Source organism: Phaenicophaeus curvirostris, chromosome 2, assembly GCF_032191515.1.
Source record: "Phaenicophaeus curvirostris isolate KB17595 chromosome 2, BPBGC_Pcur_1.0, whole genome shotgun sequence".
Classification (NCBI taxonomy): Eukaryota; Metazoa; Chordata; class Aves; order Cuculiformes; family Cuculidae; genus Phaenicophaeus; species Phaenicophaeus curvirostris.
This window is the reverse complement of record NC_091393.1, coordinates 46,646,667-46,666,221: the sequence shown is the minus strand read 5'-3', so window position 1 is coordinate 46,666,221 and position 19,555 is coordinate 46,646,667. Positions and strand designations below refer to the sequence as shown.

Here is a 19,555-nt window from a genome sequence, read left to right as displayed (position 1 = left end):
TGAGGGAACATTTCTAGCACAATTAAGAGGAGCTGTCTCGATCCAAGGCCAAGATTGCTTCAACAAGGGGAAGGTGGGAATGTTCCATCTGTGCCTTCGGCAGCACCAAACATTTCTCTGGGCACACACGATGATCTGGCTGCTCTTAAACGTTTGTTTAAGGTATTTAGCTCTGAGAAAAAAAATTCTCCAAGCTGGGAACAACTGTTTCGTTTTCACCTACACAATTCAGTTGGGAGAACAGAGCATCGCGCTCATTTTTATTCATGCTTATGCCATGTAAATATACCAAAAGCATTGAATAGCTCTGAGACGGGGAAATATATGGCTTCACTGTGTCTTCTGAAAACGAGAGCCCTCTGAAAGAAAGGTATTAGCCCAAGCTGGGGTATAAGCTCTCCAGCACTTCAGTATATATATATTTTCTTTGCTGGTATTTGCTCCTTTACTTCATCTTTTGGTCTTTAAAGTTTTATTTTCCCCCTTGTCCTTTTCCCACCCCATTTCCCAGATACTTGAAAATTATTATTACATTGTGAAGTGGAAAATGCCTACAACTTGACTGCTGTAGACAGAGTAACTGTATGAAGACTTTTGTAAATCTTTGTAATTCTTTCTATGCATTTTATGTACTGTTTTGCAATTTTCTTTTCTTCTACTAGGGGTAGTAGAGAAGAAGATAGAGTTGTTTTTGCTTACAGGTTGGCATACAGAGGAGCTACAAATTCTTGATATGAAGTAATGCACATTAATCGCTGGAGCTAAAAGCAATACCTTTCTGTTCTTGAAGCAGCCTGACCTTCACTCAAGTTAGGGTAGATTTGGAGCTCTCTTGTGCTACCAACAACCTATGTTTTAAATGTTCTGTTAATCTCAAACTAGTGTAAGTAAAGACTAACATTCTTTCAGCTATTCTGATGAGTTTGGACTCATGTCGGCCGATGTTTTAAATTACTTGCCTAAGGACAGAAAAATAAAATCAACATAAGGAAAAAATTTGTTTTCCCAATCCTATGCTGGGGGCACTAGCAGAATGATTTAGCTTTCTTTTCCACACTGGCAGGCTAGTTTCTGCAAAAGTTGCCAAGTTTCCAAATACCTTGACTCAAGTTCATAAAAACTTCTTACTTCTCTTGGGAGAGAAAATTGGAGGGCAAAAGTTTTACTAGACCAGTTGGAAAAGCCAACAGGCTTTACAGCAAAGAGTCTCTCATTTCCTTTGGTTGTGGTTGTTGTCTTTTCCCTTCTTTTACGAGTACCTCTGTGAAAGGAGGCACTTAGCTGCAGTCAGTCGTGCAGAGTAATGCTGGGAGCTGATTCACAGCCAGTGCCACAAAAGGATAATACATCAGAAGTGATATTTCTACACGGTTATATCTCCCCACGTGTGGGGAAGAATTCCTCCCCTTTCATTTGAATTTAACCCAATGTAAATTTTTTTTACTTTTCACTGAGTGTATCTGTTCTTGCACTGATATTCCCTGAAGAATAATACCTTTTAACAAATGTACCTTTAAGTGTAAATACCACTTCAAAATGGTTACTTACATGTCATATACATCTTTACTAAGTTAATACGCATGTAAATACAATTCTGCCTGTCTGTCCATCTGTCACACAGGGCATGCATAGTTCAAATGTTTCTAGCGATGTACAGTTCTTCACAGCATTGCTCACAGGTTCTTGGTGCTATGGTTGTATCAAATGCATTTCTGTGCTTTTCTTGCAGGATCAGAGAATGTCCCTATGCAGATATTTCAAATATTTCTATACTAATCAGACAACACGTGTCTGTTGCAGGAGTGGTTTTTAGGTAAGTGGTGTCTTCAAGGGAGACAGTCATGTTGTTGCTCTGGATGAAACCCAGTGTCATGGTTTTCTCCAACTGATTTTTAAGGTTGGTTTCTTACACAGCTTAATTATCCCACAAGCCGAGGGCCAGCCTTCTTCTGGATAGTCACAGGTGGTTGTTTCAGCTCTTTCATGTTCTTTCCTTCCTTACAATTTTGAGAATTGATGGGTGGAATGTCTCCTATAGCAAAGTGCGATGCTTTCATCAAATAATGTCCATATTTTTAGTAAGCTGTTAATGGTTTTTGGATCTTGTGGGGTTTTTTTCCCTCAAATATTTGTGATATGAACAAGAAGGTGCCGTTTTTTTTTATCAGGACTTTAGTTTATGAACTATGCTGTGCAACGGTGTGAGGAAGCAACTGGCAAAACCACCTTCGGTAATGGTAGTAAGAAACTCTGAAAAGAAAAACACTAGGTGAATAATTCTGTTTCTGGTTAGGCATCTGCCTTCCTTGAAGCGGTGAATTAAGTTCAGCAAGGAGAAGGTTCTAATCTGATGTCGCCCTGTGCTCCTACCAACAGCATTATTTCTAAGCCAAGGCTCAGATTTAGACTGTGTTTTCTTCATATGTTTGGTCTCTTAATGATGAAAAAAAATCTTGGTGAAGTCACCAAAGTCTCTTAATGTGAGTCTTGGGAAGTATACTACTCTGCCCACAAAATGCCTCTTTTAACTCTGCTAAGAAAGTTTTATTACATTAGTATTGTTCTCAGGATTATAAATAGCAGCAAGTTGAAAAAGGTTGGTTTTGCCACAGTATTTGCACATCAAGTGCACAGCTCTGCAAAAGCATTTGGATGATCTGTTTAAATGGAAAAAGATCTGCTGGAGATTGGAAAGCAATAGGGCTGCTATCCCTGCACTTCTTCTAGTCTAGCCAGCACGACACGGTGAGCAAGGATGCTGAGTGCGGTTCCGTTGCTGGAAGACAGGGTACCTGCACCCCCATGTTTTGGTAAAACGTCATAAGGGCTTTGGGAATAAAAGCTTCAGAGCTGCTGAAAAGCAGCACACTGACCCTTGAACTGTGTGGAGCGAAGATGATTCAGTCCCACGAGAGATTTCAAGAACTCAAGTATTGTTTCTATTCCAGCTGTCAGCCTCCTAAAAGTAATTTTTCTCCACAAAAGAAAATAAAGCCTGAGAGCTATCCAGGGTTAGCTCCAGAGCCGTGGAACAGGGATGCCCTGGCCACAGAGAGCCTGGCACAGGACACTTGCATGCTGAGCTGTGCAGAGGCTGTCCACCCTCCAAGGCCCCTGCAGCTTATTAGTAACACCAGGCTGTTTCCTGTGTTAGATACTGCAGTTTGTCCAAGTCACTAGATGATCCTGTTGCCTTGTTTTTTTGCTGATTTACTGGAATGATATTAGTCAGCCCCAAGTCTTAGTTCATTTGAGCCTGTTTTCCAGTTTTTTTGTCTGTCTCTGTTTGCTTCAAGAAGAGCAGGGAGTTGGAGCAGTGGTGGGTGGAACACAGGGGTCAGGTTTTCTGTGTGGAGAAGGGCCCAGCTCTTACTGAAAACAGCCTCTACAGTGCACACCCACCTCCAACTCTGCTTCCCTCATGGCACCAGCAACCAGGCAGCCTGGGGAACCCTATCTCTGTTTACTGCATACTGCATGGTATGGAATATTCCGTCATCCTTCCCTGTCTAACAATAACCCGTGGTATGTACAGGATCCTAAAATGTTGTCAGTACCATCCTTGCCAAACTGAGATGTCATGGAATACTTAAAATTGAGTATTTTCCTTTATTTTGTGCAAACACACAATGCATACGCTGTAGGATGGACTGGTTAGATTTCCACAACCACTATTGTGGTCAAGTGGCAGCAATTCTCCTACTGTGTGAACTTGTCACATCTACATTATCGTAACTTTATCCCAGAGTTTCCATTATGTAAGGACATAACATACAATCTTGTAAGAAAATTAAGAAAAAAAACCTAGTTTTTAAAAAAAACCCTACCAATCATACCAATTCTATTCCTTTACAAATTATTTTCACTTCACTATTATCAAATTATTTTTTTCTCTAATTTCTTACAATGTCTTAGGTAAATGTAATTTTTGGTGCTTCTCATTCTTAAGCATTTTCTTTTGTGGAAATTATTTCAATGTGTTCCTCACATCACAGTGGCTGGTGATAATATGGAAGTCCCAGTAATATTTGTGAAATATTTTAATGCAAATGTCTGAATAAGAAGCATTGCTAATTTCCCCTGTGTACTGCTTTGATTGATTTATATAGAATTAATGTCAAATTTCTGTTGTGTGACAGGTGTTCCTCTTTCATTTGAGCACGGACAAACCGCAACTCAAACAGCGTAATTGCATTTTAAACCTGATTCCCTGTTGTTTGGGGCTTTCAAGGGACAACAAGACTTCTTGCGGAGCGTGACTTTTCTGATTTCAGTGCTTTATTTTTTCTTTCCACCCAGGTTTACAGGGGGCTGGGGCGCAATCCTTCAAAACCATCTTTTTACTCTTCACTTTCCTACTGAAATGGGGGTGGAGTAGGGGGTGGCGGAGGGGAGGTGCAGCCTGTCTCACTGGTGTTATTGGGGACCGCTCGGCCAGGGTGGCCGGGGAATCGCGGCTCTGGGGAGGGGTGTAGGGGTGCCAGCAGACGCGGCTGGGGTTCCGAGCTCTGCTTTTGGAGCCGTTCCGGTGCAAATCACTCTGGAAGTTCCTCGTTTTCCACTTCCAGAGCAAAAAAAATAACTTTCCCGACGGGGGCATCTCCCGCTTAGCCATCGGTCCGCGGCACTGCGCTCTCACACCGAGCGAGGAGGCTGCTGAGAGAGCTGGCGAGCCGCCTGCTGCCTCCGAGTTCTGTCCCACGGACTCCTGCCCGCGGAGTTAAAGCTCTTGTGGGGCTGGGGGCGTGGGGGGGGGGGCATCCCCAGTGAGCAGTGGGCGAGCCCCGTCGGCACCCTCCTCTCTCAAACCGTTCTGTGAGCCTGTGATTCTGCACTTCTGGGATTCTAGGAGTGCGTGATACTAGGAGTGTGTGATTCTAGGACTCTGTGATTCTAGGACTCTGTGATCCCAGGAGTCTGTGATTCTAGGAGTCTGTGATTCTGCAGTTCTACGATTCGAGGAGTGTGTGATTCTGAAGTTCTGTGATTCGAGGGGTGTGCGATTCGAGGAGTGTGTGATCCTAGGAATCTGTGATCCCAGGAGTCTGTGATGCCAGGAGTGTGCGATTCTGCAGTTCTGTGATCCTAGGAGTCTGTGATCCCAGGACTCTGTGATCCCAGGAGTCTGTGATTCTAGGAGTCTGTGATTCTGCAGTTCTACAATTTGAGGAGTGTGTGATTCTGAAGTTCTGTGATCTGAGGGGTGTGCGGTTCGAGGAGTGTGTGATTCTAGGAGTCTGTGATTCTGCAGTTCTACAATCCGAGGAGTGTGTGATTCTGGAGTTCTGTGATCCGAGGAGTGTGCGATTCGAGGAGTGTGTGATCCTAGGAATCTGTGATCCCAGGAGTCTGTGATCCCAGGAGTGTGCGATTCTGTAGTTCTGTGCTTCTAGGAGTGTGCGATTCTAGGAGTGTGTGATTCTAGGAGTCTGTGATTCTGCAGTTCAGGTATTCTAGGAGTGTGTGATTCTGAAGTTCTGTGATCCGAGGAGTGTGCGATTTGAGGAGTGTGTGATCCTAGGAATCTGTGATCCCAGGAGCGTGCGATTCTGCAGTTCTGTGATTCCAGTAATCTACGACTCTGTGACTCCGCGATTCTAGGATTCCGCGCTCCCCGGTTTCTCGGCTCCTCTCCCCCGTTAGGGCTTTCCCCCCTCCGGCAGGTGCTGCAGGCGGGGGGCGGGCGGCCGGGGCCGCGCTGTCCCGCGGGGGGCGGAGTGTCGGGGGGCAGCCTGCCCGCCTCCCCACCGCCCCCCCCAACCCCTCCGCGCTTTTCTCCGCGCGCACCCGAGCGCCCGGGCAGCGGCGGAGGCGCGGCGGGGGAGGATGCGGCGGCTGCGCCCGTGGGCGCTGGTGCTGGGCGGGCTGCTGTGCGCCGCCGCGGGGCCGCCGCGGAGCTACCCGCACAGCGCGGTGCTGGACGGCGCGGCCGCCTACCGCCTGCTCTGGGGCCGCCGCGGCAGCGCCCTCGCCCTCCGCCTCGAGGTGCGCACCCGCGGCTACGTGGGCTTCGGGCTCTCGGCCGCCGGCGGGATGGCCTCGGCGGACATCGTGGTGGGCGGCGTGCGGAGGGGACAGCCCTACCTGCAGGTACCGCGGCGTCTTTGTTTATTGATGAGTCTCTCTTTTCTGCTGTTTCTTACTCTCTTCTCTGCTGTTTCTTTCTCTTCTCTGCTGTTTCTCTCTCTTTTCTGCTGCTTCTTTCCTTCTTTCCTTCTTCTTTCTTTCTCTCTCTCTCTCTTTCTCTCTTTCCTTTTCTCTCTTTCCTTTTCTCTTTCCTTTTCTCTCTGCTTTTCTCTCTCCTTTTCTCTCTTTCTCTCTTTCTCTTTCCCTTTCTCTCTGCTTTTCTCTCTCTCCTTTTCTCTCTCTCCTTTTCTCTCTTTCCTTTTCTCTCCCCTTTTCTCTTTCCTTTTCTCTCCCTCTCCCTTTTCTCTCCCTCTCCCTTTCTCTCTCTCCCCCTTTTTTTCTCTCCCTCTTCTTTTCTCTCCCTCTTCTTTTCTCTCCCTCTCCTTTTCTCTCCCTCTCCTTTTCTCCCTCTTCTTTTCTCTCCCTCTCCTTGTCTCTCCCTCTCCCTGTCTCTCCCTCTTATTTACTCTCCCTCTCCTTTTCTCTCTCCTCCTCTCTCCCTCTCCTCTTCTTTTCTGCTCTTTCTTTCTCGGGACGCCCGTCTTTCCCTGCCCCTCTTTCTTCGCAGCCTCTTCGCCTCTCATCTCCAAACTTGTTTGCTTCTTCCTCCCAGCTTTTTGGTTATCCCTATTGTTCCGCGTTTCTCTCCCTTCGGAGGAGCTATTCCTCTTCGGTCAGCTCCCTGCCAGCATTCCCTCTGAACTTCTACATGGGTTTCGTCAAAAGTGTCAGGTTTCCTTCCTCTTTATCCAGAAAATGCAACAGCCCTTTTCTCTGGGCAAGAACACACTCCCCCTGCTGCCCTCTGAGCCTGGACCCAAGGAGGAGAGGTGGGGGATATCACGGTCTCTCCCAATGAGGTGCGGCACTGTTCTCCTCAAAGTGTTCATCGGTGCAACCAACGAGTGACGGAGTTTGGCCGTCCTGGTTCTGCCCGAGCTTCCTTCTTGTAATTCCACCAGCGCAATCCCATCAGTTTCTCAACCTGCTGATATCCTCATCTGCTGGGGCACAGCCGGTATTGCTTGCTCCTGTCCTTGGTGCTCCTTCTTTCCTTACCTGGAAGTGTTTTGACCCAGATATTGAAAAGGACTTGCGGAGTAACCTCTGGGGCGCCTGGTGTCTGTCCTTGGTCTGGTAAAGCAACCTCAGAGGAACCTATCTGGATGGGCAGAATTCTCTAGATATGTTTCTGTAGTTGTCTAGATAACGCCGGGACTACGGCTGGGAACAGGAGCATGGGATGCGGGCTCTACTGGTGCTTCCAGCAAAGCATCCCCTCCAAGAGATACTGGTGGCTAGTGGGGTAGGACCCATGGGAGGAGAAGGGACCCACACATTCAGTCCCATCTCAGAGACCTGAGATCCAGCCTGGAGGAGTTGTTCTGGGAGTGGGGGAGCAGGGGCAGCTCATCCCCCAGGTGTATGGAAAGGGAATCAGACCTGGTATTTCGACTTGTCACCCAAGTTGGCTGAATAACAGCTTTTAGAGAGGCAATTTAAGAGCAATGTTAACCCAGTTGCTAGAGTAGGTCTTTTTCATCATGTTAGAGCTAGTTGATCTTTGAAGCTGCTGCTTAAAGTTGGCGAGATTTGCTTTTAACAATATGGATTTTTATGAACATGTTGTCATAAGAAAACTAAATACTTAATATGCCCCCCTACTATTTTTATAAAATCAAACTTTTTCCAGACAAAGTGAATTTTTAACATAAATATTTTCTTTCCTCCTCTCTATTACTTCACTATGTGAGGTTTAGGCAAATATTTGTTCTATATAATTTCAGTTAGATGATTTTCAGAATATTTTTTCTTCATATTTCAAAATATTTCAAAACATTTTAAAAATAGCCTCAGTCTAAATAAATCAGTAATAATATTACCCCCACCTCCCTTCTGGTTTCAAGCAATGACCTGTTAGGCTCACAGAATGTAAGGCTTTCTGGAGGCTTAAATTTTGGAAGATGCACCCATTAACCATTAACAGAAATACAAAATTTGTGCTTGGTTAATTGATAGATCCTGTTTGGGTAAAGCAAACATTTTAGAAAGGAATCCAAAGGTAGCATAAAGACATCTGGTGATGGAGGATCCATGGCTTCCCTTGATAGTTTGTGACAATGGTGAGTCTTGCTGTTCCTGATTGACAGTATTTTGTCTGGGTTCAGATTCCAGCTATGTATTTTCTCTACTATATTAAAAAGCCTACTTCCTCCTACTCCACCTCCGTGAAGTTATATATATGTTGTAATCGAGTCACTCCTCAATTTTCTTTTGCATAAAGTAAATACATTTTGCTCTTTAAGCATTCCACTGCAGGACATTTTCCCCACCAGTCAAAGCACTTTTTTTGGCTCTTCTCAGCACCCCTCACAGGTTTTCAGCATCCTTTATAAATGACCCCATACAAATTCCGTTCTTCCAAACATTTTATTAACTGGCATCCCATGACAACTGCAATCCAGACAGAAGGGCCAAGGACTGCAGGAAGTGCTTCCTGTTACAGAACACCTGGTACTTTTCCTGAAATACTAATTTAGCACCTAAACATCTGCTGTGCTTAGTGCTATGAGTTATTTTGTTGCACTTCTGAGTGGTAAGGCACAGAAGAAACACTTCCATCTGTTAATCTTGCTTGCAACCTGAGGTTTTCTCCATTCCCAGTTATTCTTCAGTTCTAGGCAGCAAGGTTTTATACTGGAATGAGGTCTCTTAAAAAGTTGCTCAATTAAAATATTCCTGTACTTGCACCAACAAGGAAAGGCCAGAAGCAACAGCAATGAAGGAACAGGATTTGTGCAAAGTTGTTTTTTTTTTCTAGCAAGTCAGCAGGGATTGCCATAAAATGAAATACTTGTTCTAGAATGCTATTTCAATAATATCTAGTTCTTCCCTTTACTGGACACACAAATACAATTAATATTTTAAAAACAAGTTCTGTGTTAAGTGTATATCATCCTCATTTACATTATTTATTATTAAAAAAGAATTTTTCATAGATAGTACTCTTGAATGTATGTGGTTTTATGCCTAGCTGTGCTCTATAAAATATGTACACCCTGTAATGAAAGAACTTACTTTTCTTTTTGGTTTTAGAAACATGTTTTCCTTCCATGATCATCAGTCGGAAAATGTGCATCGTGGTCTGAACTCTTAAAAGGGTCATTTTTTGGTTTCTTTGAAAGTTTTGAGGTGCTTGTTAGTGGCTTGATTTTCAGAAGATGTTCTGAAACACCTTTACAGCCTTTCAAGTGGGCATTGAAACTACTAGTCTCTTGGGAGAATTTAGCCTCTTTCCCCCCCTTAAATTCTCTGCCTCTTTAAAAATAGAAAGTGTTCTCAGATGGAGGAGTCCTCTTCTGGGAGCAGACATGTAAATGTAGTTAGACTACAGCCATCAGTAAAGGTAAAAGTAGATACACCTTAGTCGGGAAGATTGATGTATTGAGGTAGAGGAAAACTTCCAGATGATTTTCAGAGACCAGAGAAAACATTTTGTCTGGTATTTATTCTTTGTCCTCTCAGAGCAAGTAGATGCTATTCCCACTGTCAGCAGGCAGTGTTTTCCTTGAAAAAATCTGATGACTCATTGCTCTGGATTTCTGAGACTGGGTTTTACTTTCACAGTTTCTAGTTGTATCCTGAGCTTGAATGTAGTGAGTTATTTGTTTTGGTTTGCTTTTCCATGTTTGAGCTGTGTTTAAGCTAAAAGGGAGTCTGGCATAAGTCAGGGCTAAAATGATTTGAAAATCTGAGGTTTAGTTCTCTCTAAATATATCAAAGTGAAAAGTGTTTCAATGTCATGAGAGGAGAACAAATCTTCATGGTGTACCAGAGTAGCTTTTTGGAGAGCATTGAGCAACTGGAGAATTTTATGTTTACTGTCCTAACATTTCAAAAGTTCTGTATTTAGAATGGGAACCTAGACATATATTGGGAGGATGTAGAGGACATAGCATGGGTATATATGTACATACATACACAGCTTTACTGTACTGTCATGAGGGACAAACCTCTACCAAGGAGTGGGAGAAAAAGACATCAGTGAAAAAATGATTCTCACATGTTACTGAGAGCCCTGTGGTGACAGAGCAACTGCTTATGTGGGATTCGGGCACGTGTGTTTGAGAAGAAGAGGCAGAAGATACCAATGGGATTTAGTGTTGGAAAGCTGGAAGCCGCCTTTTTCTGTTTAGGGAGAGGACGGACTTGGAAGGGGAGTTCATGCTTAGCAGTATGTTACCTTGAAGTATTGCTGTGGTCACTTGTTCTTGGGGCAGGCAGCCTTAGCTTTTGTGTCCCTCCACCCCCACCCCCCTCCACTTTTTAAAAATGCATTTCTTTTGTGCTTATGAATTGACACAGCATGCATTTTCACGCTAGACCCATGCCTTTTGCTTGGTCTCCACCCCTGTCTGGAATTGTGCATCCCCACCCACAGCACGTAGCTGCAGAGAGCTCAGTTTTGGGGAGGGTAATCCTCCTTGATGAATGCCTATTTTGTGCAAGTTATACAAGAGGATTGCATTGTTAGCATCTTCTGTTGAACTTGCACAAAAATAGCCCCTACTCAGGGTGAATGGGAACTGTGTGTCACTAAAAAGTACTTTATTATTCATTACAGCCTTGCTTGTTAACTGTCACCCAAACTAAAGAATATCTGTTATCAAATATATCCCATAGAGTTAGCTTAATTGCTCATAGGGAAGTACTTGGGAGAGATTTTAAAGGACAGAAAATAGTAAGCATTCTCTGTACTTAACGATATTCTGCTTTTAAGTGCACTCATGCCAACAGCAACAAAAGAAGTGTTTAGAAAACAACTTGAAAGGCACCAAGAAAGACATGCAAAGCAAGTGCCACACTGACACATCTCAGCTGGTGCTTTGTTGGAGGTATTTCATGGCTTTGGGTACTGGGGCAAAATCTCCAGATGACTAATGAGTCCCTCTTGGCTTCGATGTGGGTAGTAAAGAGACACTCCAGTGTACATCTCCACTGGCTGGGTGCTTTGTAGTTCCCTTTCAGAGCTACAATAGTTAGGACAAGGAAGCAACAGTTGGTGAACAAAAGATGAGCAGAATTCTGTAGCTCTTGTATTTCTCAGCCTTTTGAGGGCTGTTTTGCCAGGTTTTTTTGTGCTTTAAGTTTGTTTTTTTTCCTTGCCCTTGGGATTTTGGGACCACTGAGAAAATGAATTTTTCTTACAGCTCCCCAAAAGTACGTACCTGGAAAAGAGTGGAAATGTAGCCACTGTGGGTGACTGCAAAGATTTAAAATAATGGGGGACTGATTTAATTCTCAATATAAACAAGTATCTAACAAGTAGGAGAGGAAAAAGGGGAAATTTTGTAAGGCGCATATAAACACTGGGGTAACAGGTATCACTAACAGTTGGGGTTGAAAAGCCCTTAAGAGTTTTTAAAACTTCCATGTAATTGAAGTAATTAAAGTAATTAAAACAAGAAAACTTGTACTGGTTAAATGTGGCTCCTGTGTAAGGAATGTTTCTTGTGATAAAGTACTGTTGTGAGATTGGATCATGCACTATCTCCTACCTAAAGTTTTCTTTCCCCTAAAACATATTGCTACATGTTTTGTCTAGTCTATGTTAAGACAGCCTTTAATCTAGCTTGATGGCTTCTGGTATAACTGGAACATTACCTCTTAAATCAACATGTACTCTTGAGGTAAAGACTCGGATAGGTCCTTGGGACTCTGCTGCAAAGTTAAATTACCTATGCCAATAGGCAATGTCGTATTTCAACTTCTAACCGCCCATGCTTTTTACATCTTTGTTCGGTAAGTCAGAGAACTCTCCGCATTTCAGTGTTTTCCTTCTGTGTGTGGAGAAAGTGATAGCTTTATATCTCCCAGGAATGCCACAGAAATGCCTTGGGCAGCATTTAACTAGATATAAGAAATACACCTAAGTGTATTCAGATGACTTACAGTTTGAATGAGGAAAGACGTGTCTCTAAGTATATAATTGTGTTTCATGTGTGAAAAAGACACACACCCTCCTTTTGAAAAGAAAATATATGTACATGTATGTATATGTACACACACATACATGTGTTATCTGTTTCTGTAAATACACCTGGCGAACATGTCTTTGTGTATATGTGTATGTCTGCATTTAAAATGCAGGCACACCCACAATTATTTGTTACAGATCAAAATTTTATGTCCTTGTTAAAGTTAGTAGTGTACCTGAAGTAAATAACCCACATTTACTCCACTGTTGTTCATCTGGTTTAATTGGAGTTGTACCAGGAATTGTCCAGTTTCTCAGAGCTGCCTGCATGAGGCTTCCTAGCAAAAACTGAATCACTTCATGCTAATCTGTTGTGTAAGTAAAAAAAATAAATAAATCAGTAAATTAATTACAAACAGACTGCTCATAGGGTAGCAGCTGAACTTACTGATCCCAGTTACTTTAGAAACCTCTTGCAACTGCTTGATTCCTGTTGCTGCCCTTTCTGTGGATATTTTTTCATTTGAGCCAATCCGAAGATTGGGTCAGTCAACTGGAATGATCTCAAGGTGTTCTTATACAGAAAGATTGCTTTCAGACTCCCTGTTTTGTGTTAGTTTGCTGTGGGTGGGCTCTGTTTTTCCCTAACATAAGAGCATATTAATATTTTTGCCTGAAACTCAAGCTGAAATTTATTTGAGATTGCAAAAAAGTTTGGTTTATTTATTTGTAAACTAATGTTCTTTTCGCTTCTTGGCAAATACAATGTAAAACCAGCTTCTTTTTGGTGGTAACTTCCAGTGTGTGCTGGAACTGTGAGCAGCAGGATTCCATCTAAATAGAATACAACAATAAAAAAGAGAAATGTTAACCACAGTTGGCTTTTTTTTTTTTAACGCAGAAAGGCGTAGCTCGATGCTTATTTCAAACAAATGTTTTGGTCAATTCTTTTGCACACTGTAGCAGTTTATCCATCCTTTATATACTCAGATAGATCGTCTCCTTCACAGCTTTCATCTTGGTTACAGCTTCCTGATTCCTCTTGCCAAACTTGTCTTCAGCTTTGGTCTTAGACATCACTTCGGTAGTTTGGAGATGTTCAAAACTCCATGAGCTGGCTAGAGACTATCGGTGAGGACTAGTTGCAACACAGCTTGGTTTTGCTTCATTTCACATTCCTGGCTTGTCCCTTGACTGGCTTGTAAGTGTTAAATCACTGCTGGAATGGCAGTGATCTCCCAGTTAGAGAAGAGCAGCTTGCACACACACAAAGCTGCTTGCAGGCTGAACCTGCAAGGCAGTTGCTGGATGAGACCACAGCTTGAGAGTTATTTTATACTGCTTGAGGTTGAAAGGTGCTGTATATTATTTAGGATGGCAAATGGATATAATAAACAACACAACTCTGTACATTGTAAAGATCTGGGGAGGGAGTCCCATAAACACCTGTTCAAGTCTGCGATGACAGCTGTTGGTGCTTTCAGGGTCAGGCTTCCATCTGCAGCTGTGCTTACATTCTCAAAGATAAACCAGCTTCTTTTCACATCATTAAGAAATTATTCTCCCTGACTGTATATAGAGCAGCAACCAGAAACCATATATGCCACAATTTTATTTATTTTTTTTTAAGAAAGTGAGAGATTAATAGGATCTGAAAAACAGGATAACATGGTCAGCTTCACATCTGGAAAAAGTCATAAAATAACTTGTACTGTCAGGAGGACTTTCCTTTTCCCTACATTGTTTCAATTTCTAGTTAATGTGAGGGAGCAGATATTTAATTATCTGACCGATCGCACAACTTAGTCCAGAGTTTTTAATGCTAGTTTATGCAATATAATCGAAGAAAGAGTGGAAACTTTGAATGAATGTTTCAAATGTAAACAGTATACATAAGTACATTTTGAAGAATAACATCTTCGCTATTATGTAGCATGACTTATAACACTTCTGAAACTGTTCTAAACACTTTCTATTTAAGTAATCAAAATAAAATGTTCTCACTAGAAAAAAAATATAGTAATTTTACTTCTTTTTCTGTAACTGCTTACACTTCTATAAAATTGATCTGAAACCTGGCAACTTTATCTTCATTTAATGTATTATATATACTTCTGTGTGTATAGGAAACTAAAGAATCTGGATGCAAGTGCCAAATTGGTGCATAAATCCATATTTTCAGATATCTGCTGTGAATGTTTCAGAAATTCAATTTTAAGGGCTTGATAATTATTGCAGATCTCTGCTGGGACTCCATGAAATTCATGTGACTTTTGTCACTATAATCTACCCTGTAAAAGACAGAGGTTTTCTAGCTAACTGCATGGGACCACAAAACCAAACCTGTGTAAAAGAGGTCACTGTGTTAGAGCCTTTTGCTAGGTGATGGGAAGGATAAGCTATTTTAACATGACATCTCAGACCATCTGTGATAGGTATCAAATTGCCATAATTCTGTTGATAAAAATGTTACTCTCCCTTCTCTACAGAATTAAGTGAATGAAACTGATGAATTTAGGTGAGTTCTGTGTTATCGTAGATTGACCCCGAGAGAGTTTTGAACCATATTTAGATATCCTCAGTTCAGCTGAAACCCAGATGCCTAATGTCTCCTCTGTGGCCTCCAGTGGATTCATCTTCTGTGCTGTCCTTTGGCCTTGTAAATCACCTTTCAAAGGCCTTCAGAGGTACCCAGATTTCTTCTTTCACTAGACACGGGGACTTAAATGGAGACTAGCCTGTCCGAATGTGATGGGTTTGATTGCATTTGTACCATAGGAGCATGACTTGAATTTATTCATATTTTGCTACTCTGAAAGGAAGCATGAGATGGATGAAGCTACATATCTACAACTAACTTTTTCTTGCTCTTCCAAGATGCTGCTGAAAAGGATGTAGCATCACAGTTTGTCAGTGTGTCTTCATTTTTGATGATCTCCTTTTATTCATTACATTGTATACACAAATACATCTTAAAGGCTTTGAAGCTCTGATTAGTACATTGAGTAGAGTCTGCGTAGTTTGACTTAAATCTTTGTCAACAGAAAGAGATCAGTATGTTTCCTTGGTGATGCACCCTTGTTTTGTTTTCAAACTGGTAAACAAACTTTTCATGTGACATGTTGAGCAATTAGATTCTGAGCTGTTCAGGAATTTTTTTGTTGTATTATTTGATTTTATTTTTGTGATGAAATTCTGGATAATGTTCAACGAAAAAAAATAAAAGTAGTAATGGAGGCAGTTCACTACTCCTAAATAGCTCTTGGCAAGTATACTCACACTTGACTCCTCTAGAGTACTCCCACTGCACTCAGCGGAGGTGTAGGACTTGGGGGATAAATGGATATTCTGTCTTCCCGGGAACTATGGATTGGCGTCCCAGGTATTCTCAGCCCCCTGATATTCAAGGGCTATTTCAAGGTGACATATATCAGGCAGAAAGAGTAAGCAGAGACAAGGAATTCATTACTTCACAGAAATTTTCACATGGAAAAGATTAGCACTAATCAATCAGATTAGTATTTGCCCACAAAATAATCTAAAGTGAGTCGTGGAGCGAGGTACAGTTCAGCATTGGCAGCAGGGGTAGAGGCAGTGAGCATCTGAGCGGGAAGTGCTGCAAGCCCCCAGTACAGGTCTCCCAACTCAGCTCTCCTCCTCTTATTGGAAGCAGTGTTGATCCTCTCCTGGTGTCTGGGCTTCGGAACCACCTTTCCCAAAATATTTGCTAGCAGCCACAAAATGAGCCCCTCACAGTGAGCCAGGGCTGTGACCTGTCTTTGACTGTCTTCCAGGTGAGTAAAATAATTACAATTACAATCACATTATCAAGGCACATCTGAGCTAATACTTTAATTGCACAACTTCTTCAAGTTATTTTTGCGTTCTCCCTGCAGGCTTATGAGAGTTAGGGCTATATCACAAGAAGGTTTTTTTGGTTACAGCCGTGTCCTCTAGACTTGTTAATAAATGGTAAAGTTTGACAGGAAAATATTGGAGTGTACACACCTGTGTTTCACATTTCTGAGCTTTGGTTTCAGGCAAAGACTTTCAATACGTTCACGTGAGGAAAAGCTATTATTGAATTTTTGTTCCTCAATAATGCAATGTGTGGGTGCTTATTCTAATACAAGGGTGCCTTTCTTCAATTTAATATAAACTTTCAGCAAAGATATCACACCTTGATGAAAGCTGATGTTTATGGGGTTACATTTCTTGTACAGACAAGTCCTTACTATTTCTAAGATGGAAGCAGAGATTCCATAGAGGAGTGCTTTCAGAGCAGGGATGGTATTGTATATAGGCACACGCTGCCTCTTTCCAAGCTCTGATGCAAGGTTAGAATGGAATGTTTTGATCTCATAAAGTGCACATCTTCAAGTACCATCCAAGAACACGCTGATTATTTCCACCTGGAAAAGCAAATCCAGAATTTTTTCTGTAAACAAACATAATTCATCAGTTGCCTTTCTTTCGGCACACATTTTCATGTCCCAGTCCCCTCTTTTGCTCTTTTTGACGACTGTTTTCCCCACACATGAATTCTTTCGCATATGTATTTATTTATTTGCAGTCATGAAAAGTGCTGACAGGAAGTGAAGGATTCTTTGCAGTACCTTTGAAAAATTTTGAAATTTATACTTGTTCTGGAATTGAAAACATCCAAACTATTTCAGTAGTTTGGACAAGACAGAAAATCTGAATATTTTCATACTGATAAAAGTAGTCAGCTTTTTACCTTTTTCTTCCTTAAAACTGCATTGTCACTGAGATAATTTTATACAAATTTTCATCCAAATTAACATACTTTAATAACTATTTGGGCATGTAGTTATTCATATATCTATAAAAGGCTGACCAGCTTGTGAACTCTGGTGTGCATGTGGTCTCTTGCATAAACACAGCTTTCTAGGGTGGGGTTAAACTTAAAATTACAGCTCCTAAATGATCATTTAGTATATTAGTAAGGTATCAGCTACTTTTAAAATACTTGGACATACATTTTACAATTTTTCAGCTTGATTGCCTCCACTTTAACAAAAGGGAAAGGTAGAAATCTCTCTAAAAGTGAACGGAGGTCCAAATAGCTACAGAAGTAAATACTTTCCAGAAACAGAGAGCGCTGTTATTCTTCAAGGATGCCACACAATTAAAGGTATCTGCCTATAGCCTGTTTGGCATGAGAAGTAGACCTGCAAGTTAGAAGACCCCCTCCCCATGACAAACTGGGCAGAAATAGTCTAAGCCTTAAAGAAGAGCGAGCAAAGGAGGTTCATCTGAAGTGGTGGCGAGACCTTTCCAGGTGGCTAGAGTGGAAGAGGAGGGAAGGCTGGGTCCCAGCTGTGGGGCTGAAGGAATTCAGGGTGAGGAGGTTAATGACTCGGCATTGCTGCAGCCTCTCCTCCATTGTAGTGTGCCTCTGCTGAACTCCAGACAGGGAGCGTCTTTCTTACAAACAGCCGTGTCCTGTCCTCCCCCACTCCAAAACCCCAACCTAACCCCAGCCCAGCACCTTTTGTATGAACTGAACACTTTGTGCGCTAGTTAAGCTGTAAGGTTTCTGGTTTCAGCCAATGTTCATTCAAAAGGTTTGCTTTTTGTGGGGAAGAAAAAAGAAAGAAAAAGTTTGGAAAAGAGGGAATGACAATATTGTTGATGTGAATTTTTAAGTGAAAATTGTTCTCTCTGTAATTTCCTCTGAGCTTCATGACACTTCATTCATGACAAATTAGGCTTCTCTGTTATTGAGTACAGCTGATAGTTCTGCAGTTCTGTATAGGCAACCTGTTAGAGTTGCTCAAGACATTCATTAAGCTGTTCATCAAGGAGACTTGCTTTCTTGAAGATTTTTAATTAAGAAAATGTTCAGTGCCACCTCAGATTTATAATTTGATAAAAAACTATGATGCTTCAGCATTTACATAAAAGTGTGTTTTAAGGGGCTTCAGTTCTGGACATAAAGTTTCATTTTTAATTTAGTATTAATTTTTAATAATACGATACTTTTTCTTTTCAACAGGATTACTTTACAGATGAAAATAGAGTACTAAAAAAGGACCCTCAACAGGATTACCATCTGGAATATGCCATGGAAAACAGCACACATACAATATTGGCTTTTACCAGAGAACTACACACTTGTGATACAAATGACAAAAGCATAACGGTAAGAGGCCCTGCGTATATGTAGATAGATGAAGTAATTAACAGAGGCCAAATGTATACATAGTTATGAAGCCAGTTATTAAAATATCACATTAACAAGAGGAGAGAATTAGAGAATCAGAGAAGCTCACTTTTCAAAACATCTGTTTGGTCAACTTAAATTAACCAAATTACTTCTGCTAGTTTTATTAAGGTCTTACATTTTAGTTTTGTTCTTCTACCTTAATGCGCAATGTTCTCTGATTTCTAACACACTAAGGATCCTGAACACAGGAATGAAATAGGTATCTCTGAGCTATTAGATCTCATATCCAGTTACCATCATTCAAGAGATGCCAACTTGAGAAACGCTTCTTTTTAGCTTTTACACTGACTTATAATTGATCTTAGAAATAGACTTTTAAAAGTTTGGTGAGTGTATTTTTAAAGTATATTTCTGGTTTTATTTCTTTATTCAAAATTACAAAGTTGAAAAATTTGATGATAAAACTCTTTCAATGGTAAAATACTTCTAATGGTAAATTCTGCTATTGCTCCAGGAAGTACTATGCTCTTCCCTAAGCATAATTTTAAATTATATGAAGTTGATGACTTCTGTATTGGAAATGACAGATAGGTTAGAGAGATTTGCGAGGCTTTCCATGCTTTGACGTTTTTACTACTAATTTTAGAAGAACTGCTATAGTACGTTAGCACTATTTTCATTATATATGTTTTCAAAATATACACAATATTAACAGCATGAGGAGCTGAAACATGCAGGAAGGAAATAAACAGCTGTATAAACCACCAGATTTTCAGGCAGTCAGTGGACCTATGGTTTTTTCATCTGCTTGAAATTCTCAGTGGAATTTAACATTCTGGGGCACTTCAGGATTTATTAGACTACTTTGTCTCAAGGGTGATTATTGCAATTTGAGAATGGTTTACAGAGACTTGACCTGTGCTGTGGCTGTAGATTGATTTAAGATGTAAATCTGTTCTGTAATTGGTTGTCTATCCTCCCTAGCATGTGAGAACAGCAGTTCACAGAAGGTATTCACAACTTTACAGAGCTGAGCGGAAAATATTTTTTTGGGAAATCTTCTGATTATCCAAATAAGTAACATCTCTAGAAAAAAAAGGTTTCATGCATTTGGTTGGTTATGTCTTTATGAGTCTATTCTGTTATTTGCAGATATGATTTAAATTCACAACATTGATGAAGGAATCTATCAGAGAGATCCAACTTCTGCATATCTTCAATGAATCCTACAACTGTAAAACATTATCAATTTTAAAGGCAAA

The 19,555-nt window shown here is 41.3% G+C and overlaps 1 protein-coding gene across 1 annotated transcript in view; it reads left to right on the top strand.

Moving 5' to 3' along the window:
• The first annotated feature begins 5,825 nt into the window (after positions 1-5,825).
• The window catches only part of MOXD1 (monooxygenase DBH like 1), a 48,198-nt gene continuing 34,468 nt past the window's right edge, over positions 5,826-19,555 (top strand). The window contains exons 1-2 of the mRNA XM_069851863.1: positions 5,826-6,090; positions 18,123-18,269. Of these exons, the coding sequence (XP_069707964.1) occupies positions 5,827-6,090; positions 18,123-18,269 (411 nt within the window). The 5' untranslated portion in view covers position 5,826. The remainder of the gene's footprint in view (positions 6,091-18,122; positions 18,270-19,555) is intronic.